The sequence below is a fragment of the Pristiophorus japonicus genome, chromosome 4 (assembly GCF_044704955.1).
Source record: "Pristiophorus japonicus isolate sPriJap1 chromosome 4, sPriJap1.hap1, whole genome shotgun sequence".
Classification (NCBI taxonomy): domain Eukaryota; kingdom Metazoa; phylum Chordata; class Chondrichthyes; family Pristiophoridae; genus Pristiophorus; species Pristiophorus japonicus.
In genome coordinates, this window is record NC_091980.1 from 201109731 (window position 1) to 201126872 (window position 17142).

Consider the following 17142-nt stretch of genomic DNA (forward strand, 5'->3'; position numbering starts at 1 on the left):
CACTAAAAGTTAGTATGCAGGTACAGCAGGTAATCAGGAAGGCAAATAGAATGTTGGCCTTTATTGCAAAGGGGATGGAGTATAAAAGCAGAGGAAGTGCTGCTGCAACTGTACAGGTTATTGGTGAGGCCACACCTGGAGTACTGCGTACAGTTTTGGTCTCCTTATTTAAGGAAGGATATATTTGCATCAGAGGCAGTTCAGAGAACATAAGAACATAAGAATTAGGATCAGGAGTAGGCCATCTAGCCCCTCGAGCCTGCTCCGCCATTCAACAAGATCATGGCTGAGGTTCATGAGGTTGATTCCTGAGATGAAGGGGTTGATATATGAGGAAAGATTGAGTAGGTTGGACCTATACTCATTGAAGTTTAGAAGAATGAGAGGTGAACTTATTGAAACATACAAGATACTGAGGGGATTCAACAAGGTAGATGCAGAGAGGAGGTTTCCCCTCGTGGAGGAATCTAGAACTAGGGGGCATAGTTTCAGAATAAGTGGTCGCCCATTTAAAACTGAGATAAGGAGGAATTTCTGCTCTCAGAGGGTTGTAAATCTGTGGAATTCTCTGCCCCAGAGAGCTGTGGAGGCTGGATCATTGAACATATAGACAGAATTTTGAGCGATATCATTATCGTAGGCAGTCCCTCGGAATTGAGGAAGACTTGCTTCCACTCCTGAAGTGAGTTCTTTGGTGGCTGATCAGTCCAATACGAGAGCCACAGACTCTGTCACAGGTGGGACAGATAGTCATTGAGGGAAAGGGTGGGTGAGGCAGGTTTCCGCACGCTCTTTCCGCTGCTTGCGCTTGATTGCTGCACGCGCTCGGCGTTGAGACTCGAGGTGCTCAGCACCCTCCCGGATGTACTTTCTCCACCTAGGGCGGTCTTTGGCCAGGGACTCCCAGGTGTCAGTTGGGATGTCGCACTTTATCAGGGAGGCTTTGAGGGTGTCCTTGTAACGTTTCCGCTGCCCAACTTTGGCTCGTTTGCCGTGAAGGAGCTCCGCGTAGAGCACTCGCTTTGGGAGTCTCGTGTCTGGCATGCGAACCATGAGGCCTGCCTAGCGGAGCTGATCGAGTGTGGTCAGTGCTTCAATGCTGGGGATGTTAGCCTGGATGAGGACGCTGATGTTGGTGCACCTGTCCTCCCAGGGGATTTGTAGGATCTTGGATAAGGATAGGGGAGTGAAGCGTTATGGGCAGCAGGCAGGGAAGTGGAGCTGAGCCCAAGATCAGATCAACCATGATCTTATTGAATGGCGGAGCAGGCTCGAGGGGCCAAATGGCCTTCTCCTGCTCCTATTTCCTATGTTCTTATGTTCATCCTCCACACTATTACTGCAAATTTGGCATGCCCAGTCTATATGAAGATTAAAGTCCCCCCATTTGATTTTGTACATGATCAAATTAAATATTTCAGTTCTGAACCGGTTTGAGCAGTTACATCACAATAGGCGGTTACTATAAGGGCCCAAGTTTGCCCAGGAGTTGCTCCGTTTTTTTGGAGCAACTAGATTTTTTTTGGAGTATCTTAAAAATCGCAATTCTGCCCACTTAATTTGCTCCAGTGTAAGTGAGTTAGTTAGGTTTTTTTTTAAGTTTCGTTTTTGTTTCAAAAGGGGGCGTTAACAGCCACTTAGGCCTGTTTTGGCCATTTAAGCAAGTTTAGACAGCTAAAAGTTACTCCAAACTAACTTAGGCCAGTGTATGTGGCCACAGAGAAAAACCTTACAGTGAGTTAAGAAATCAGTGCAGGTAGCCAGAGATTTGGGGGGGTGAGGGCGGAGGGAAGGGAGAGGACCTTGCAAAGCAGTAAACACCTTCACAACAACATTAAAGAAGCATAAGTACAGTTAAAGCACCAAGCACTAAACAAAGCACAAAAATAAGCATTCAATAATAAATAAAAAATACAAGGAAGCTGAGAGGACCTGCACCTAGCACCAAGACTAAACAAAGCACAAAAAGTAATAAGCAATGAATTAATAAAAAATAGAAGGAACCCTGCACCTAAAGCACGAAGACCAAAGTAATAAACAATCAATAACAAATAAAAACAAAGTAACCTTGTCCAAATCACTCCTACACAGTCCCTTCAATAGCATTCTTTTGCTGGCTCCTACTTTATTCTAACCAATGGCATATAAATACTCAGCACAATATATAGACCAAGTGCAGTGCACTTACTCCATCCATTGTGTGGCCTTGTGAACACTGCCAGCATGATTTGTCTCAATGTTTCCCATTTGTTTCAGATATTGGACACCTAACCTAACCCAATCTACTTCTTCTAAACTGATTCCCTTGTGGAAAACATCAGCATACTATCCAGCTGCAGGGTTTCTGGGGTTCTGGTTCTCTCAGACCTCCTTTTACTGGTGTGGCTGGATAAGACAGCGGGCCGCCAATGAGGGAGCCCGTTTGGCCAGGGCTAGGGGCGGCGTGCTTCAGGCCCTTCCCATACAGCCTGCAGAGCACACACAGATTGTGGGTGCAAGGAGCTACTGCACATGCGTGCACACTCTAGCGCGCATGTGCAGAGGTCCCAGCACTGTTTTCAGCACCGGGACCTGCCCCTGCCTCCCACTGCTTGTGCTGCGCCACGTCAAGGCCTGCAACGTTCCAAGGAGCGGGGAGATTACCGAGGTAAGTTTTCGGCGCCATTTTTCGTCTACAAGGTGATGCGGCGTTCAACGGAGGTGCGCCGTTTTAACTGGAGGGGAAAACTTGGGCCCTAAAAGTGGTACTAGAAGCCAAAACTTAATGAAATTACCATGCCACAAATCAGTACTTTGTTTAGTGAAAAAATCAGCAACTAATATTTCTTCATTCTCACGAAAGGCAATTAACTGAATTACAGACTACCACATTATCTATAAGTTCAGATATGTTGTATTTACCAGTCAATCTCCGTGCATGGACATGGGGGAGTCAAGACTGAAGGTAGTCGTCAGGTGAAGCAGGGTTAGATGGCGAGGGCTAATTGACGTAGGCTGTGCAGGTGTTATTCAGTTCCCATTTTGAAGTGATGCATAGTCTTTTTTATACTTGGGATTTGATATTACTTATATTTAAGTAATAAAATTGACTGCAGTTTGCAAAGCAGTGCTGGTTGGGAAAGGAGTTTCTGTACAGGCCGAGAAGTTGGGAGATGCAAAAGTCGAGGTGCTCTCGCACCAGCACTGGCGGGAAAGTGGAATTGGAGCATGACAAGCTTACATAAGCAGTTTCCATTATAAATTTGGACACATTAATTTATAATGGAGAAAAGATGAAACAAAAGTCAGACAGAAACATAATACAAAGTAAGGGGCTGGATTTTGGGGTTTTGAGATTTCAGGGCGGTAATGGCAATGGGCGGTTCTGATACCGTTTGGAAAAAGATTGTGCCCTTGTCTGCAAAATTCGGCAAAAAATTAGGTTCCATGATCAGGGGCATAAAATCAGGTGTTACACACAAGGAGGCTTTTGCGCCCCAGCCAAAATTGTGGTGTTAATAGTTTTGTTGATTTAAGGGACTTCATTGTTGTTCAGTAACCTGCAGCATAAAGTTGTATAGTGAATAGTTTTCTTTTGGTGGGGGGGGGGGGGGGGGGGGGGGAGGGGAAGAGTTTTTGTTACTTTGTTGCAGTAAAATTTCTGATTCATCCTTTGTCATTGGTGTCTTGTGTATCATTCCAACGTTCACCAGAGATGTGCCTTTATGGGATCACATAGCATGTCCAGTATTAACTCCATCCATCAGTTTCCTCCATTTTGGAGAACTGGTCCATTATGAGCTGGTGATGTGCAACTCTTGGTCCGGCAGCATCTCCAGGCTGCCTCCCCCGTGGATGCTGTGGTTATCCAATGAGGTCACCCGAGGTGGGCCTGCAATCCTGCAATCGCAATGCTTGGCCCCTCATGATGGCCAAGTTGTGCACAATGAATTCGGATGCATGTTGAGGGGAGTATTGAAGGCTGCCTCCAGAGTGGTCCAGGTATTGGTCTGTCTGCAGGAGATGGCATACCTCTGTCAGCACTTCCCTTCGGAAGCCAAGCCTTCTCTAGCGGAGCATTGCACAATGATTGATGTTGTGAGCTCAGTGAAACTAGAGGGTGGGGCGGTAAGATTTTGCGGCACTGCAAACCATGAGCCATATTTGCCAGTAAAAGCTGGATGCCCACCGTAAAACCTAGAAACACCCTTTACCGCCTCTCCGAGGCACTAACAGAGGCGCAAGTGAGCCGAAAATCCAGCCGAAGCTTTTTTAGACTGTGCGCACAGCAGTAAGATTAACATATTTAAATAGTATATGCTTAATTTTGTGCCCATCACATACTGCTTTACTCTGTTTAAAAACTATGCTGAGTGTTTAATAACTACATAAATGAAAAAACCCTAATTGTAACAGGCTGTCTAGGAAGTCCTCCACTCTCCAGGTTTAGGCTTCCTTCAGTCTACTGAATACATTTATCAAGACCACAATGTTAGTGCATTAATTATTTTACCATCAATGAAGAATTGTCTGGATAATGAAGTGTATACTAATGACCACTCAACAAGATGCCACTGCAAGAGTTACATGAAAAGTCTTCCCATGTGGCCAAACAATGTACTGGACAACCATTTTTCATCAGCCAATCATGGAGATAGGTGAGGTTGTGGCAGAAATGTTCCAATGAAAGGTCAAGCACACCTCACAGAATGATATCTTGAATTGTGTGTGAGCTGGTATACTTTGGAAATAAAAAGGACAGATGGCAATGCAATCTCAATGGGGGAAAATGCAGGGGCTGGGTGGGGGGCGGGGGAGGAAGAGAGGTCGTTGAATGAAGCGATTTGGGGGTCCAGATATATATGTCATTAAATCTAGCTTGCAGATACAAAAAGCAATCAAGATATCTTCCGGGATGCTGGGTTTCATCACGGGATATTGAATCTCAATATAAGGAAGTACTTTGCCAGTTTCCAAAGCTCTGCTTAGACTGCATTTGGAGTACTGAGCTTGTATTTGGGTAGTCCACGCTAGGAAGGAGCCCAGAGATGATTAGTAGAAAATACCTGGGATAAAGCAAGTTTGGTATGACGAAAGTCTGGGTAAACATGGCTTATGTTCACTAGAGATGAGAATTGGTGTTTAAAATAATGAAGGAAATTGAGAAGGATGATAACAACTCTTCTTCCTAGTAGGGGAATCCAGAACAAAAAGATATAATTTGAAACTTAGAATTAAAGAACAAATTTTCATTTATATAGTGCCTTTCACAACCTCAGGATATCCCAAAATGCTTCACAGCCAATGAAGTACTTTTGAAGCGTAGTCACTGTTGTAATGTAGGAAAAAGCAGCAGCCAATTTTCCAGCTAAAAGCAAATCCAGGAAAACTTTCTTCACATGATGGGTTACGAGAATGCAGGATACAATGGCCCGGAATTTACGGTGGGTATTAACGGCAAACTAGCATCTTTCACCATTATTACCCCTCTGAAACTGACCACAACTTCAGGATTTAGCGCATGTGCATCTAATTGCAGAAATCCTGATATTGCGATCAGTCATTTACTACTCCGACACGGACTGTGCTGTGGAGCCGCCTGCCCACCCCCGCCTCACCCATAGCCAGCAATTAGTGAAATCAGTGAAATGGTGTAAGAGTCCCAATCTTTGTTTCGCTCTCTAACATTTTAAAAGTCCGAATAAAAGCCGCTTCTCATTTCTTGGTTTCCTGCCTGTGAGAATTCTGCAATTTGATGGCTGCTTAAGATAGCTTGTTAACGTCACAGCAGCATCGCACCAGCGATTCCCACTACAGAGCACTGAAATAAAATGAATGTCGAAAATGGTAAACTTCGACACAGAGATCACAAGATCACGGTGAGCAGCTTTCTTCGGGGCCAGCAGCGAGTGCCTTTGTTTTGCTGCTGATCGCAAATTCTGAGCCATTGCCTCAGAAGGCCATAGAAGTAAATCTAATTGAGGTGTTATATAGAAGATAAATACTTGGTGTTATATGTATTGTCCATGTACATTAAATGTATAGTTACAATGGTGCGTCACAAGGGGCACTGTGGTGGGAGACCCAAAAGTACCTGCGAGACAGAGTATAAAAGGCTGCCCACCACACCTGAAGGGCACTCTGCAGTTACACAATAAAGGACCAAGGTCACAGCAGTTACTACAACATCAGACTGTGTGGAGTCAGTGATTTGAGTGCTACATACATCACATGAGCTAAGGCAGGAAATTGGGATTTTAAGAGCTGCCATGGTTAACAAAATGGCAGAACAGGATCTTGTGTTCCCAGAAGTAAAAGGTCAGCATCTAACCCGCTATACTACAGCGCCAGGCTTCAGATCAACAGCAGACAAACTCAGAGGAAGAGGGCATTAAATTAAGCACCAGATTCAGTTCCCTTTTTGGGTTAAACTAAATAATTTTCCAGATAGCTTTCATATAGTAAGGGAACAACAAACCAAGGGACATTTCCTTATAAATTCTCCATTTTCAGACAGATAAAAAGGTAGATGTAATCAACACATACACCCTAATGGTGCTAGACACAAATTCCCATTTCAGCAGTTTTCTTAAGCTATAAAAAAAAAATCCAGGCAAGGTATCTATCAATTGACCCTGTAGTCACAGGATAAACCTTTTACACTGTTAGGCCAACTTTTCAGTAGCAAGTCTACAGAAGGAATATGATGGTATTAACACACTGGAGAGATAGCTTGAGATATTTTTTCTCTCCTTATATTGGGAAATAGCAGGGCAGTGGAATTAGTTATGGATTGCTCTAACAAAGACCTGGCACAGCCACAATGGGCCAAATGGCCTCCTTCCAATTAATTTTCTTGCCTACTGCCATTGCTTTCCTTGAAAACAGACTCCAACTCATCATCTTGAATTAACTATTAAATCCAGCAAATGCTCACTTATTGGCATACTTGTCTATTTTTCTGCCCCTTCCTAACATTTTGCATGACTTATGTACCCAACTCCTACCTTTAACCAATTTTATTGTTAAGCCAATTATATACGCACCTTCCCATCTGGCAGATCAACCTTCAAGCTTGAATACCTTGTTCCTTATATTCCCCGTATAAATACTTCAGTTGATCAGTTTTATAATGATTCCAGCTTCTAGGTACTTGTTTATTGATTTTTACCTCTTAATTTCTTAATGCCTCACCTCCCTTGTCATGAATACTTACTCCATCCTACTATTTGATTTTCATCATTCTCCATTTAACACTTCACCTCTTCCCTGCTGCCAGCCCACACCAACAATAGTTTCAATATTTCCCAATTGTATTACACAAGTTCGAGTTAATTTTTTTTTAATCTCTCTATTTAGGCATTGTGAACATTTTTTTTTATAAAGTCCATGCCTTTGCTAAATCCATGAGAATAATGTTCAATAAATTATATCAAATCCTCATAAATTCTTTATGCAATGAACAAAGACAACATTATTTAGCTTTGTCCTACCACAATGAGCAATGTTACTATCCTGCAATTTTATAACTATTTCCTTAATTTATTTTCTAAAAGGAAACCAAGAACGGCCCAAATTCAATCAGTAGTGTCTGCTCAGTTAGCTGATCTCAATGCCCCTAGTTTCGGAAACAAAAAATCACATAGGGTATTATCTCCCATCTGCTATCCAGTAATCCCTGACCCAAGTGTGAAGTAGGGATCGGGTGCAGAGAAGATCATGGCCAATAATTTGCGGTCAGCGGCGAAGCAAAGGCGCTCGCTGCTGGTCCCGAAGAAAGCTGTCCAGAGTTTCACCTTCCAGAAAGCTTAGGTACAAGATTGCAAGGTGTACTTCACCAATGAACAAATGGACAAGGACAGGGAATGTATCATTTTTGTGCATTTATTATAAATATACTGATGTGAGCATGAAAGAAAAATGTCAGACGAAATTAACTTGAAAAAAATTGTTTCAGCTATTTGATTGGTTTGTTTTGTTGTTGCGTTCAGATTGCTGGTTTAAAAAACAGAATGAGTGATTTGACTGGATGATTTTGTGGTGCCTGCTTATTGTAGAGTGGTAGCTTTTCCTACTTGTTTTGCCAACAAATGTTTTGCAAAAATTCTGAACATATACATAGTGCAGAGAAAGGCACCACATACAATGGCCTAGGCAGCAATGTTACTGTAACAGACAGTGGTGGGGAGAGGAGGAGGGAAACTAACATCCAAAGGCTTATAGGGCGCAGGAAAGCAGGTCAGGTTGGCTGCAACTGAAAGTGTCAAAGAGTCAAAGCTTCAAAGTGGTTCCTCCCATGGATTTTGTTAACTTATCAATTGTACAAAGAGTATAACAAATGAAAAATATATATATTTCACAACTGTACGATTCATTAGCTGCATGTAAACCAGCAGAGACTCACCAACTGGTACCTCTAAAATGATGTCAGGCGTTTTGTCATAGCCCTTAGCACGCAGTTGATCTTCATCTATACAAATAAGACAAAGAAAAGTTAAGTAAATGTAGCAGTGGATTAGTAAAAAAACTGCATATTCCTATTTCTAAGTAAAACATTAGCATTTAGGTGCATATGTAAAACACAAATAAAAGTTACATCAGAGCAGAAGCAAAATGTCCTCACAATAGCTGCAGCGCTTTTGTTACTTTAAAAATTTAATGAAGAGTCTGTTTTAATAAATGAAAATAGAGACACCGATACTAATGGCTTATTAAGCATTCAAATACATACAAGTAATTCATTGTGTGGAATTCTATTGCAGCACTCTTTGGAAAATAAACACAAATGAATATTCATCTTGGCTGTTTCCTGCCTTTTTAAACACATTGAGAAATTTTCTACAGCAAGTTAAAAAAAAATCAGGCGGGTTACAAAGCACCCCGCTAAAGGAATTTGCCAGATTTTCCTTATATTTAAATGAATGGAAGGAGAATTGGGTGGGTTGCTTTACAGGTATGTGCTCTGACCTGTCCAATTTTCCAATACTCACTTTGCCCAAGTGATCCCGTGCACCTGGGCGAAGACACAGGAAAATCTCCCTTATTAAGTTTCGGGTAACGATCAAATGAAATATATAATACACAATTTCTGAAGGTTCCTATGAGGACTTGAGGATAAAAGACAGAAAGGCCAATTCTCAGATACCCCTTTGTCTATTATCATACATCAAAACACTTCCTCCTACTGACTCAAACAGTAGTGTAAAAGTGAAAATGCTGCCTTTTTACACAATATTAGCTTTCATATTTAATTCTGACAATGCAGAAGCATACAAGTCTGTGTACTGTTTAAATACAAAAATATTTGTAACCCTGGCAATTGTCAGCATGCTCTGTTCTTGTCCAGTCAGTAGAGCGTCCTTGACTCTAAGTGCCTCTCTGTTATTATTTCTGAAACACCTGATTTCTCCATTACATTTTGGGTGACCTGGTCATTCAATTCCAGACATGCCTTTCTGTCTTCACCCAACCTAAACTAATAGCTAAAACAAGTAACAGAGAAGGTTGTGTGGTCTCTCTTAACACCTACTGGGCTGTTGACATTGCGGTACAGCCTACTCTCCTTTTCACATCACCTCTGATTAAAATTAATGGCCCATTCCACTGCTGGGTAGCCAATTTCCAATCCATTTATCAGCAGAGGACAGTACTTTCATGGCCAATGTTCGAAAACTCCGACAGTTCTGCTGTTGTGCCTCGTAACAAAATTCCAAGGTCAACACAATTTTACGTTCAAATAAATTATACGCTTTAATGTAACTATTTCTGGGGTTTTATTTGGTAGATCATTAGTGTTTGCCATTGTGGCATTGTTCCCTATGAAAGCGAAGAATGCAAAAAAAGTCAATCTATTGGAGTTCAGTGCTTGGAATGATTTATACCATGGATTGTTGTTCGTGTAAAAATGCCATCTTAAGGTTTTTTCCCCTAATGTTTTATTTTTGTTTTATGCAAAAGAATTTTTTCACTGTTACACCAAAAGGTTTTAAGTATTAAAGCATTATTTTGCCACATTATCAACATTTACTTCATGCATGAAAATAAATCTTGAACTTCTCCATCACTATATAAACACCAGTTTTCAGTTTTTGCCTAGAATGCCATATTGAACACGTCTTTCTCCATGCACCGAGCATGGTTTTTCAGCATATTCCACATACATTTTGTAGTTTTAAGATAACAAAAGTTATGGTATTCATAAAGAAAAAATAGCCTAGTATGTGTATCTATTAGCCATGGAAAAGTACACATCAGACTTGTGTTATTCGTGCAAAACATTACATGTGCAAATTGTCTGTTACACCTGACTGGCTCAAATAACCATTTACCTTAATCATGCTGATTCACTCAAATATACTTTTACAAATTTTATGTCTTCCTTAAATATTCTCTCACGTTCACCAGTGCTGGACACGCCGATAAGTGGGCCCCGTATCTTGCATTACAGCGTGCCCACACACCTCTGAACATCTAATTGTATGATCCCATAACCTGGAACCCAACAATAGCAATCCCTTGTGATCTGAACTGAGTATCGTCTTACACATGGGCCCTCACATGTACTTCGCCAATCTTTCAATAGGCAGACTGTAAACTTTTCAAAGAGATAAGGCCAGACACAAATTGTTCAGCTGGCTTATTTTACAGATATAGCAAGTGAACTTAGAGAATCAAAACTCACTTAATTCACTTAAGTTCAAGCTGCTCTTTTTGAATAAGTAAAATAACAAACCATGCTACCAGTTGAACACTTTCTTTTGACCAATCTAGAATTAAAACAGCCAAGTCGTACATGCATTTGGTCTGCACGAGTCTAACAATAAACTATATGGAACTTTTCTTCACTTTCTCTTAGCAGATCATTTTTGGAATTCTGACTGCAGGAAATAGGTGGATTGTCTCTCGGACTTCTTCCTCATTCCGTGATTCACCAACATGCCCGGCAAAAAAACCAGCTACCACCTCCAAAATGGAGTGAAATCTCTGGAGACACCCAATTCTGGGCTCAAGTGATAGATCATCCCAATTATAATGGGTGGATAGTTGTAGGAAACTGAAGATGAGATAATGAATTAACTATTGTCCGCAGCCATTGTGTAAGCACACCTTCAACACCTGGCCCATTAACAAGTACATTCCTCTTTGTCTCAGTGGCTGCGGAAATAACTAAGATGTATTTTAATTCAAAGCACAACACTAAAGTTTAACTCATTTCCAAATCCTGCCTTTGGGAAAAATGGTCATAAAATCCAATCTGTGACATATAGGTAAATAGAAAAAGGTATGAACCAATAAACAAAAAGCCAAGTATCAGTCATGAACCAGAAACCCACACAAAGCTATGAAGATAACTCATTTTTTTAATCCAAAGCTACGAATCAGGGACCAGTCACTGCCAAAAAAAAATCTATCAATTCGCTTAAATTATTGCTTCACAACAGTTTTTTGACTTTTTTTTAAATAAATAGAAACATTAATAAAAACAATTCTGAAAATTACTGAAAACTTACTAAGAAAATTATTTACTTAATGTTATTAATGCCTACAAGAAGTCTCCAGTGCATAATTCTGTCCTGGCCATCTAGCTGGGGGATTGAATTGTGCTTCAGTCTCAGAGTTGGAAATTTAACCAGAGTCTTGGGTGCTCAGGATTTCCAGCTTTAGTTGATAAATTCTGTATGTGAGTGACAGAGTGAGATTGAGTGTGTAATGGATAGATAAAAAGAGAGTTGCAATGCCCAACCTGCTCCTGTAGAACTACAACACTTGTGCTATTTGAAAATCAGGCAGACAATTTACTGAGAAATGAATGGGCCACTACCCACCAAAACAAATGCAGGGACCACAAGTTGTCCAAATCTTCCCCACGCCTAATGCTCAATAAACCCAGTGGTCTCTAATTTCTGTGCCAAGTCACTGTGCCCTGACGTTGGGGCTGTTCATTCTGAATGCAAAGTATTGCATCAATGTACTGAATCACAGAAGATGTACATAACTTCAAATACAAGATAACTGGTGATGTACCACAACTCAAGAAAATATGCAAACTTTGCTCAATTCAATAAAAGGAAAATGTACCAGCAATCAGGCTAAAATAGTGTGCTGGTGCTCAGGAATGTGCTGTACCAGGACAGACAAAAAGTTCAATGGCTATTCCAAATGTTACACACAATACACTGAAAGAATGATTCTCTGTTGCAACATAGCAATTTCTGCCATGATAATTTATGGCTGAAGATGGGCAAGAGCAAATTGTAATTCTACATTAAAAGGCAATTTAAATTTGATTCAGTGTGTGTTTTAAGCGACAGCACAAATGTTTATATTAGCGGGACCAAAAAAAATAAAACTCCAGAATTTTCAAAATCATTTTAAGCCTCAGAGAATTGAAAACTGCTTTCTACAAGTGCAAACATTCATATGTCCAAAGTTACTATGCAATTCTCCATCCCAAGAATTGACCAAGTAACCTCTAGTTTATCTTCTTTCCAGATACCTTCTGCACATCAGATAGTTGCTTCCTCTAACTCCATTTCTTTGATATGTAAACCACCTCTTAAGTATGTTTCCCTGTGCTACATTTTAAGTCTCTGAGGGCACAGATCATGTATATAATCTCAGGATAACAGAAGTATTACAGAAGCGGATATTATAAAGGTATTTTTCCAACTACTTATTCCATAAAATATTAATTACAAGGTTGTACGTGTACTGTATATAAGAGTATTAGGTATCTGATTTCCTGTCTAGTCCTAAATCAATATAAGATAACATGCACAACATCAATCATCTCGGCTCTTCTTTCAGCCGTACAGATACACTGCACATATTGCACTTTCCCATCAAGTAAACAGCTGTGAAATAAATGGTTTTCGATCAAATTCTTACCTAAAAAGGACAGTTTTTTTCTTTGCAATTTTTCACGAAGCAGAATTTCATGTTCCTGTCCAATAGCACTATAGGTAGTAAGTTAAGGAAAGGATGGATGTTGATGCACAAGACTGCAGCGGTGGTTGGGTTAGAATTTGTTGCCTTATAACAGTCAATATTTTTAACTGCGCATTGCATTGGAAGAACAATAAGAAAATCAATGCTGGTATAAAGTCGACATGCATTAACCCTTTGTGAGTCATGTCAGCCATTTTGGATTGAAAAAAGGTGCAATTTTTGTTAAATGGGAAAGTTAATTTTAAGAATGCTGCTAAATAAATCACATTGTGGCTGTATAGCTTGCTCTACATTACTTTCATTAGAATTTAAAAAAAATTAAAATAACCTGTTCAATGAATAAATTATCTAAAGAACAAAATTAAAAAAATTATTCCAAGAGGCATTTTAAAATCTTCCAAGAAAATTCAGAGTTCAACGGGTAAATGTACAGATCAAGGAAAACACTAAGTGAGCACAAAAAAGCACAATATGTAATGCTCGATGCACAATATTATATGGTACTGAACCAGGTTGATGGGAAAGGTCCAAATTTAAGGTCTATGCTATTAGCCAATCCCAGCCAGGGCATTGATAGGCCATTATAAATGATCTCATAGCCTCAAGGCTAAAGGGCCTATATTGGGTAGGGAATCCATTTTTGATTTATCTTACTGCTCGCAGTGGTTGCCATGTTTATCCAGATCACAACGGTAACTGCACAATGTAATTCATTCTCTGGAAAGCAATTTAGAATATTTCTGAGGGACATGATAAGGTGCTATGTAAATGCAAGTTCTTTATATTTTTGACTTGTGGCCCATACTGAAGGAGTGTGGACTTTTGAGCGAGGACAGGATCAAGCTTGCCTGCCATCATCATCTTCATAGGCAATTCCTCAAAATCGAAGAAGACTTGCTTCCACTCTAAAAGTGAGTTCTCAGGAGACTGTATAGTCCAATACGGAAATTACAGTCTCCGTCACAGGTGGGACAGATAGTGGTTGAAGGAAAGTGTGGGTGGGGAGTCTACTTTTCCGCACGCTCTTTCCGCTGTCTGCACTTGGTTTCTGCATGCTCTCAGCGACGTGACTCGAGGTACTCAACGCCGACGTGACTCGAGGTGCTCAATCCCCTCCCGGACGGATGCTCTTCCTCCACTTAGGGCGGTCTTGGGCCAGGGATTCCCAGGTGCCGTTGGGGATGTTGTACTTTATCAAGGAGACTTTGAGGGTGCTCTTGAAACGTTTCCTCTACCCACCAGGGGCTCGCTTGCCGTGTAGGAGTTCAAAGTAGAGCACTTGCTTTGGGAGTCTCGTGTCAACATGCGGATGATGTGGCCCACCCAACGGAGCTGGTCGAGTGTGGTTAGTGCTTCGATGCTGGGGATGTTGGCCTGAGCGAGAACAGAGACGTTGGTGCGTCTATTCTCCCAGTGAATTTGCAGGATCTTGCGGAGGCTTGCCTGTGATACCTCCATGAAGGACTAGCCCACTGGCACTCTCTGTTTAGGCTCAGGTGAAGAATGCCAATTGGGCAAGGTACCAATTACCTGCCAGTGCTTACAGAACCATATTCTAGCATAAGTCATTGGCCTTCAGGCAAGATGGGATAAGGAGACATAAAGGGAAGGGAAGAGAGGAAAAGAAAAACATTAAATAAATGCAGACTGTATACTATGCACATAAAAATACCACTTACATCCTGCTTACACATAAACTGATCCATTTAAAAATCAGTTGCGTCATTATTACATGGTCTATGGGGGAAAAAAACATGTAAATGTCATACAGCCATATCTTCCTCAGCAACTTCCCAGAAATAACCTAATATTCCTGAAAAAGTAGTCTCCTGGCATTTATGCTGAAGTTGACTTCATTTTGTTTTTGCTGCTTCACATATGTTTAGATAGTTATATTTAAAATCAATATACAATCCTTCACAAGACATTATCCTTGTAAAATCTTAACTTGAAATTGATTTTTTTAAATCATCTAATCTACTAAAGCTATAGCGTTCTTAATATTAAATAGGTTTGACAGAGTCTTTGTTAACTAAATACCAAATTTATATATAAACAGCATTCTCTTAATTTTTTAAAGAAATACTGTATGAAGAATGCATAGTTTCTTCTCAACAACTTTGACAAAAAACATATGCATTAGAAACACACACCATTAATTGGGCTGTAAAAATGTCCACTTACTCGTTATGCTTCCTCATGTCAATGGGTAGCACTTGAATAGGAATCCCAATGTTAATTTTATGACCGACTTGTAATGCCACCCTGTCACATCAAGTGTTCTCTTCCTCACAAATTATTCAAAATGTTTTGAGAAAAAATAATCAGCTGCCATTTTTCTTTCTCAGGAACTGAATTTTCTGATGAACAAAGTACGGTTTTATACAATAAAAAACTACATCAATTGAACTGTTTTTTGACTCAAAGCCTTCAGAAAGAACGTTAACAAGAGGTGGGAGAAAAACATGCAATCTTTTGCAAGCCATCAAATGAAACAAACTCTTTGCAGTATGACAGCTAAAAGGATCATTGAGATGATGACTGCAGAGAAGTCACCTTTTTATAAAATCAACTTGCCCATCAAACCATTTAAACCCATTTAAAAATAGAATTGTCAAAAACAAAAATGAAACAATTTCAATATTGATCCTAATTTTTGATCTTTAAAAGCATCCTGAAGGCAGAGGGCCTGCTTACGGCAAAAACTGAATACATACCAGCTTTACACAAAGCATTGCATGAAGCATTTCTGCCTCAATGCCGAACAGCAACATCAAATCTAATTCACCGTACGAATCCATGCGAATGATCTACTGCATTGTAGGAGATTTTAGGCATGCCATAGAGGTAGACTGAGTAAATGGAACTGGTAATCAGTGCGCTAGATGAAAATAACAATGTATTGATGTGCACTGGTTATTAAATGTTTGTCAGGATTTTTTTTTGAAAAGCAGCAATTGTCAATAGCTGATGTACAAGAAACACGTTGCTATCATGAAATGACTTTAGCTGGGGGCGTTATCAACACCACTAGAGAGGATCAAGTAAACTGTTCCTGACCTATCAATCAACGTAGATAATTTTACACTGTTGTAGTGATGCACAATATCAAAATATATTTTTTCCAACATCCCTTTGCTTAGAGGCTACAGTAATGAATTATCCTCACAAACCTGCTTTTTGTAATTTACAGCTAGAATTTCCTATCAGCCCGCCAGTGCCCAATCGCCACCCAAAAGACCGCTAAGATTAGGAAGATTATCACCGGTGAAAACTTCCCCCCCCAAAATTTAAAAATCCGCCAAGCAAAAAACATGGGCCTTGCAATCCTATTCTGGACGAAAAAGTGCAATTTAGGATCGATTGGGCGGTTCGTAAACAAAGTGGGTGAAAAATAAAATCAATAAAAAATTACCCCGAGGCTGCGGGTTGGGCCTAACACCAGAAAAACATAAAAATAATGCTTCAAAAAACATCAACTAACAAATGAAAAAAACATTCCCAGGACACTTTAAAACTAAACACATTTTTAAAATAATTAGTAAAAAACCAATTACTAAACCTTTTTCTTGAAAAGCTACTTACCTGCCGCCCAGCTCCGCTGATCCTCGTGGGTGTTTTTGTAAAAACTTACCTACGGGTCACCACTCAGCCAAATCTCAGGACGGTGCACGTTGGCGGCCCACTCCCCAGCTGTACCTTAAAACCTCCAGCATAACTCAAGAACATTTTCGCTCACCTGATTACCGCCCACAATGGCCAATACCGCCCAGAAACCAGGCAGTAAGCCATTGGAAATTCCAGCCCATAGTAACATCAATAAATAAAATCAGTTAGCCTGGATTTACAGATGGTTGTTGATGTTGTGTCTTGGGATGTTGTATCCCTCTGAATGAAAAACCTGCTCAACCCTCTCAATTCAATGACATGGGAAGGAAGGAATAATCACCCCATCAGAAATAGGTCAGAATCAGGAGCAAAACATGAACAGCTGTTATTTGAACTGACAAAAAATATTCTAGTAGGATACTGCTGCTGTGACTTCAGTGATGCCTAAAATATTCCATATAAAATGGTTTGATAAGAAAATCTTAAAACAGGTTACATTGAAATCATAACTGAGAGTGACTAAGACATATGGACACATGGATAAAACCTGCCACATGGGTTCATAAAGACTACAACCGTATTAAAGAATGCCATACAGAGAAAGTG

At 40.2% G+C, this 17142-nt stretch overlaps 1 protein-coding gene across 2 annotated transcripts in view; it reads right to left on the reverse strand.

Annotated features, from left to right (window-relative positions):
* Positions 1–17142, reverse strand: part of cdin1 (CDAN1 interacting nuclease 1) — a 253727-nt gene that overhangs the window by 132995 nt on the left and 103590 nt on the right. For both annotated transcript variants that reach the window (XM_070877439.1, XM_070877440.1), the window contains 2 exons: positions 12868–12935; positions 8384–8449 (listed from right to left, as the gene is read on the reverse strand). In XM_070877439.1, coding sequence (XP_070733540.1) covers positions 8384–8449; positions 12868–12935 — 134 coding nt within the window. The remainder of the gene's footprint in view (positions 1–8383; positions 8450–12867; positions 12936–17142) is intronic.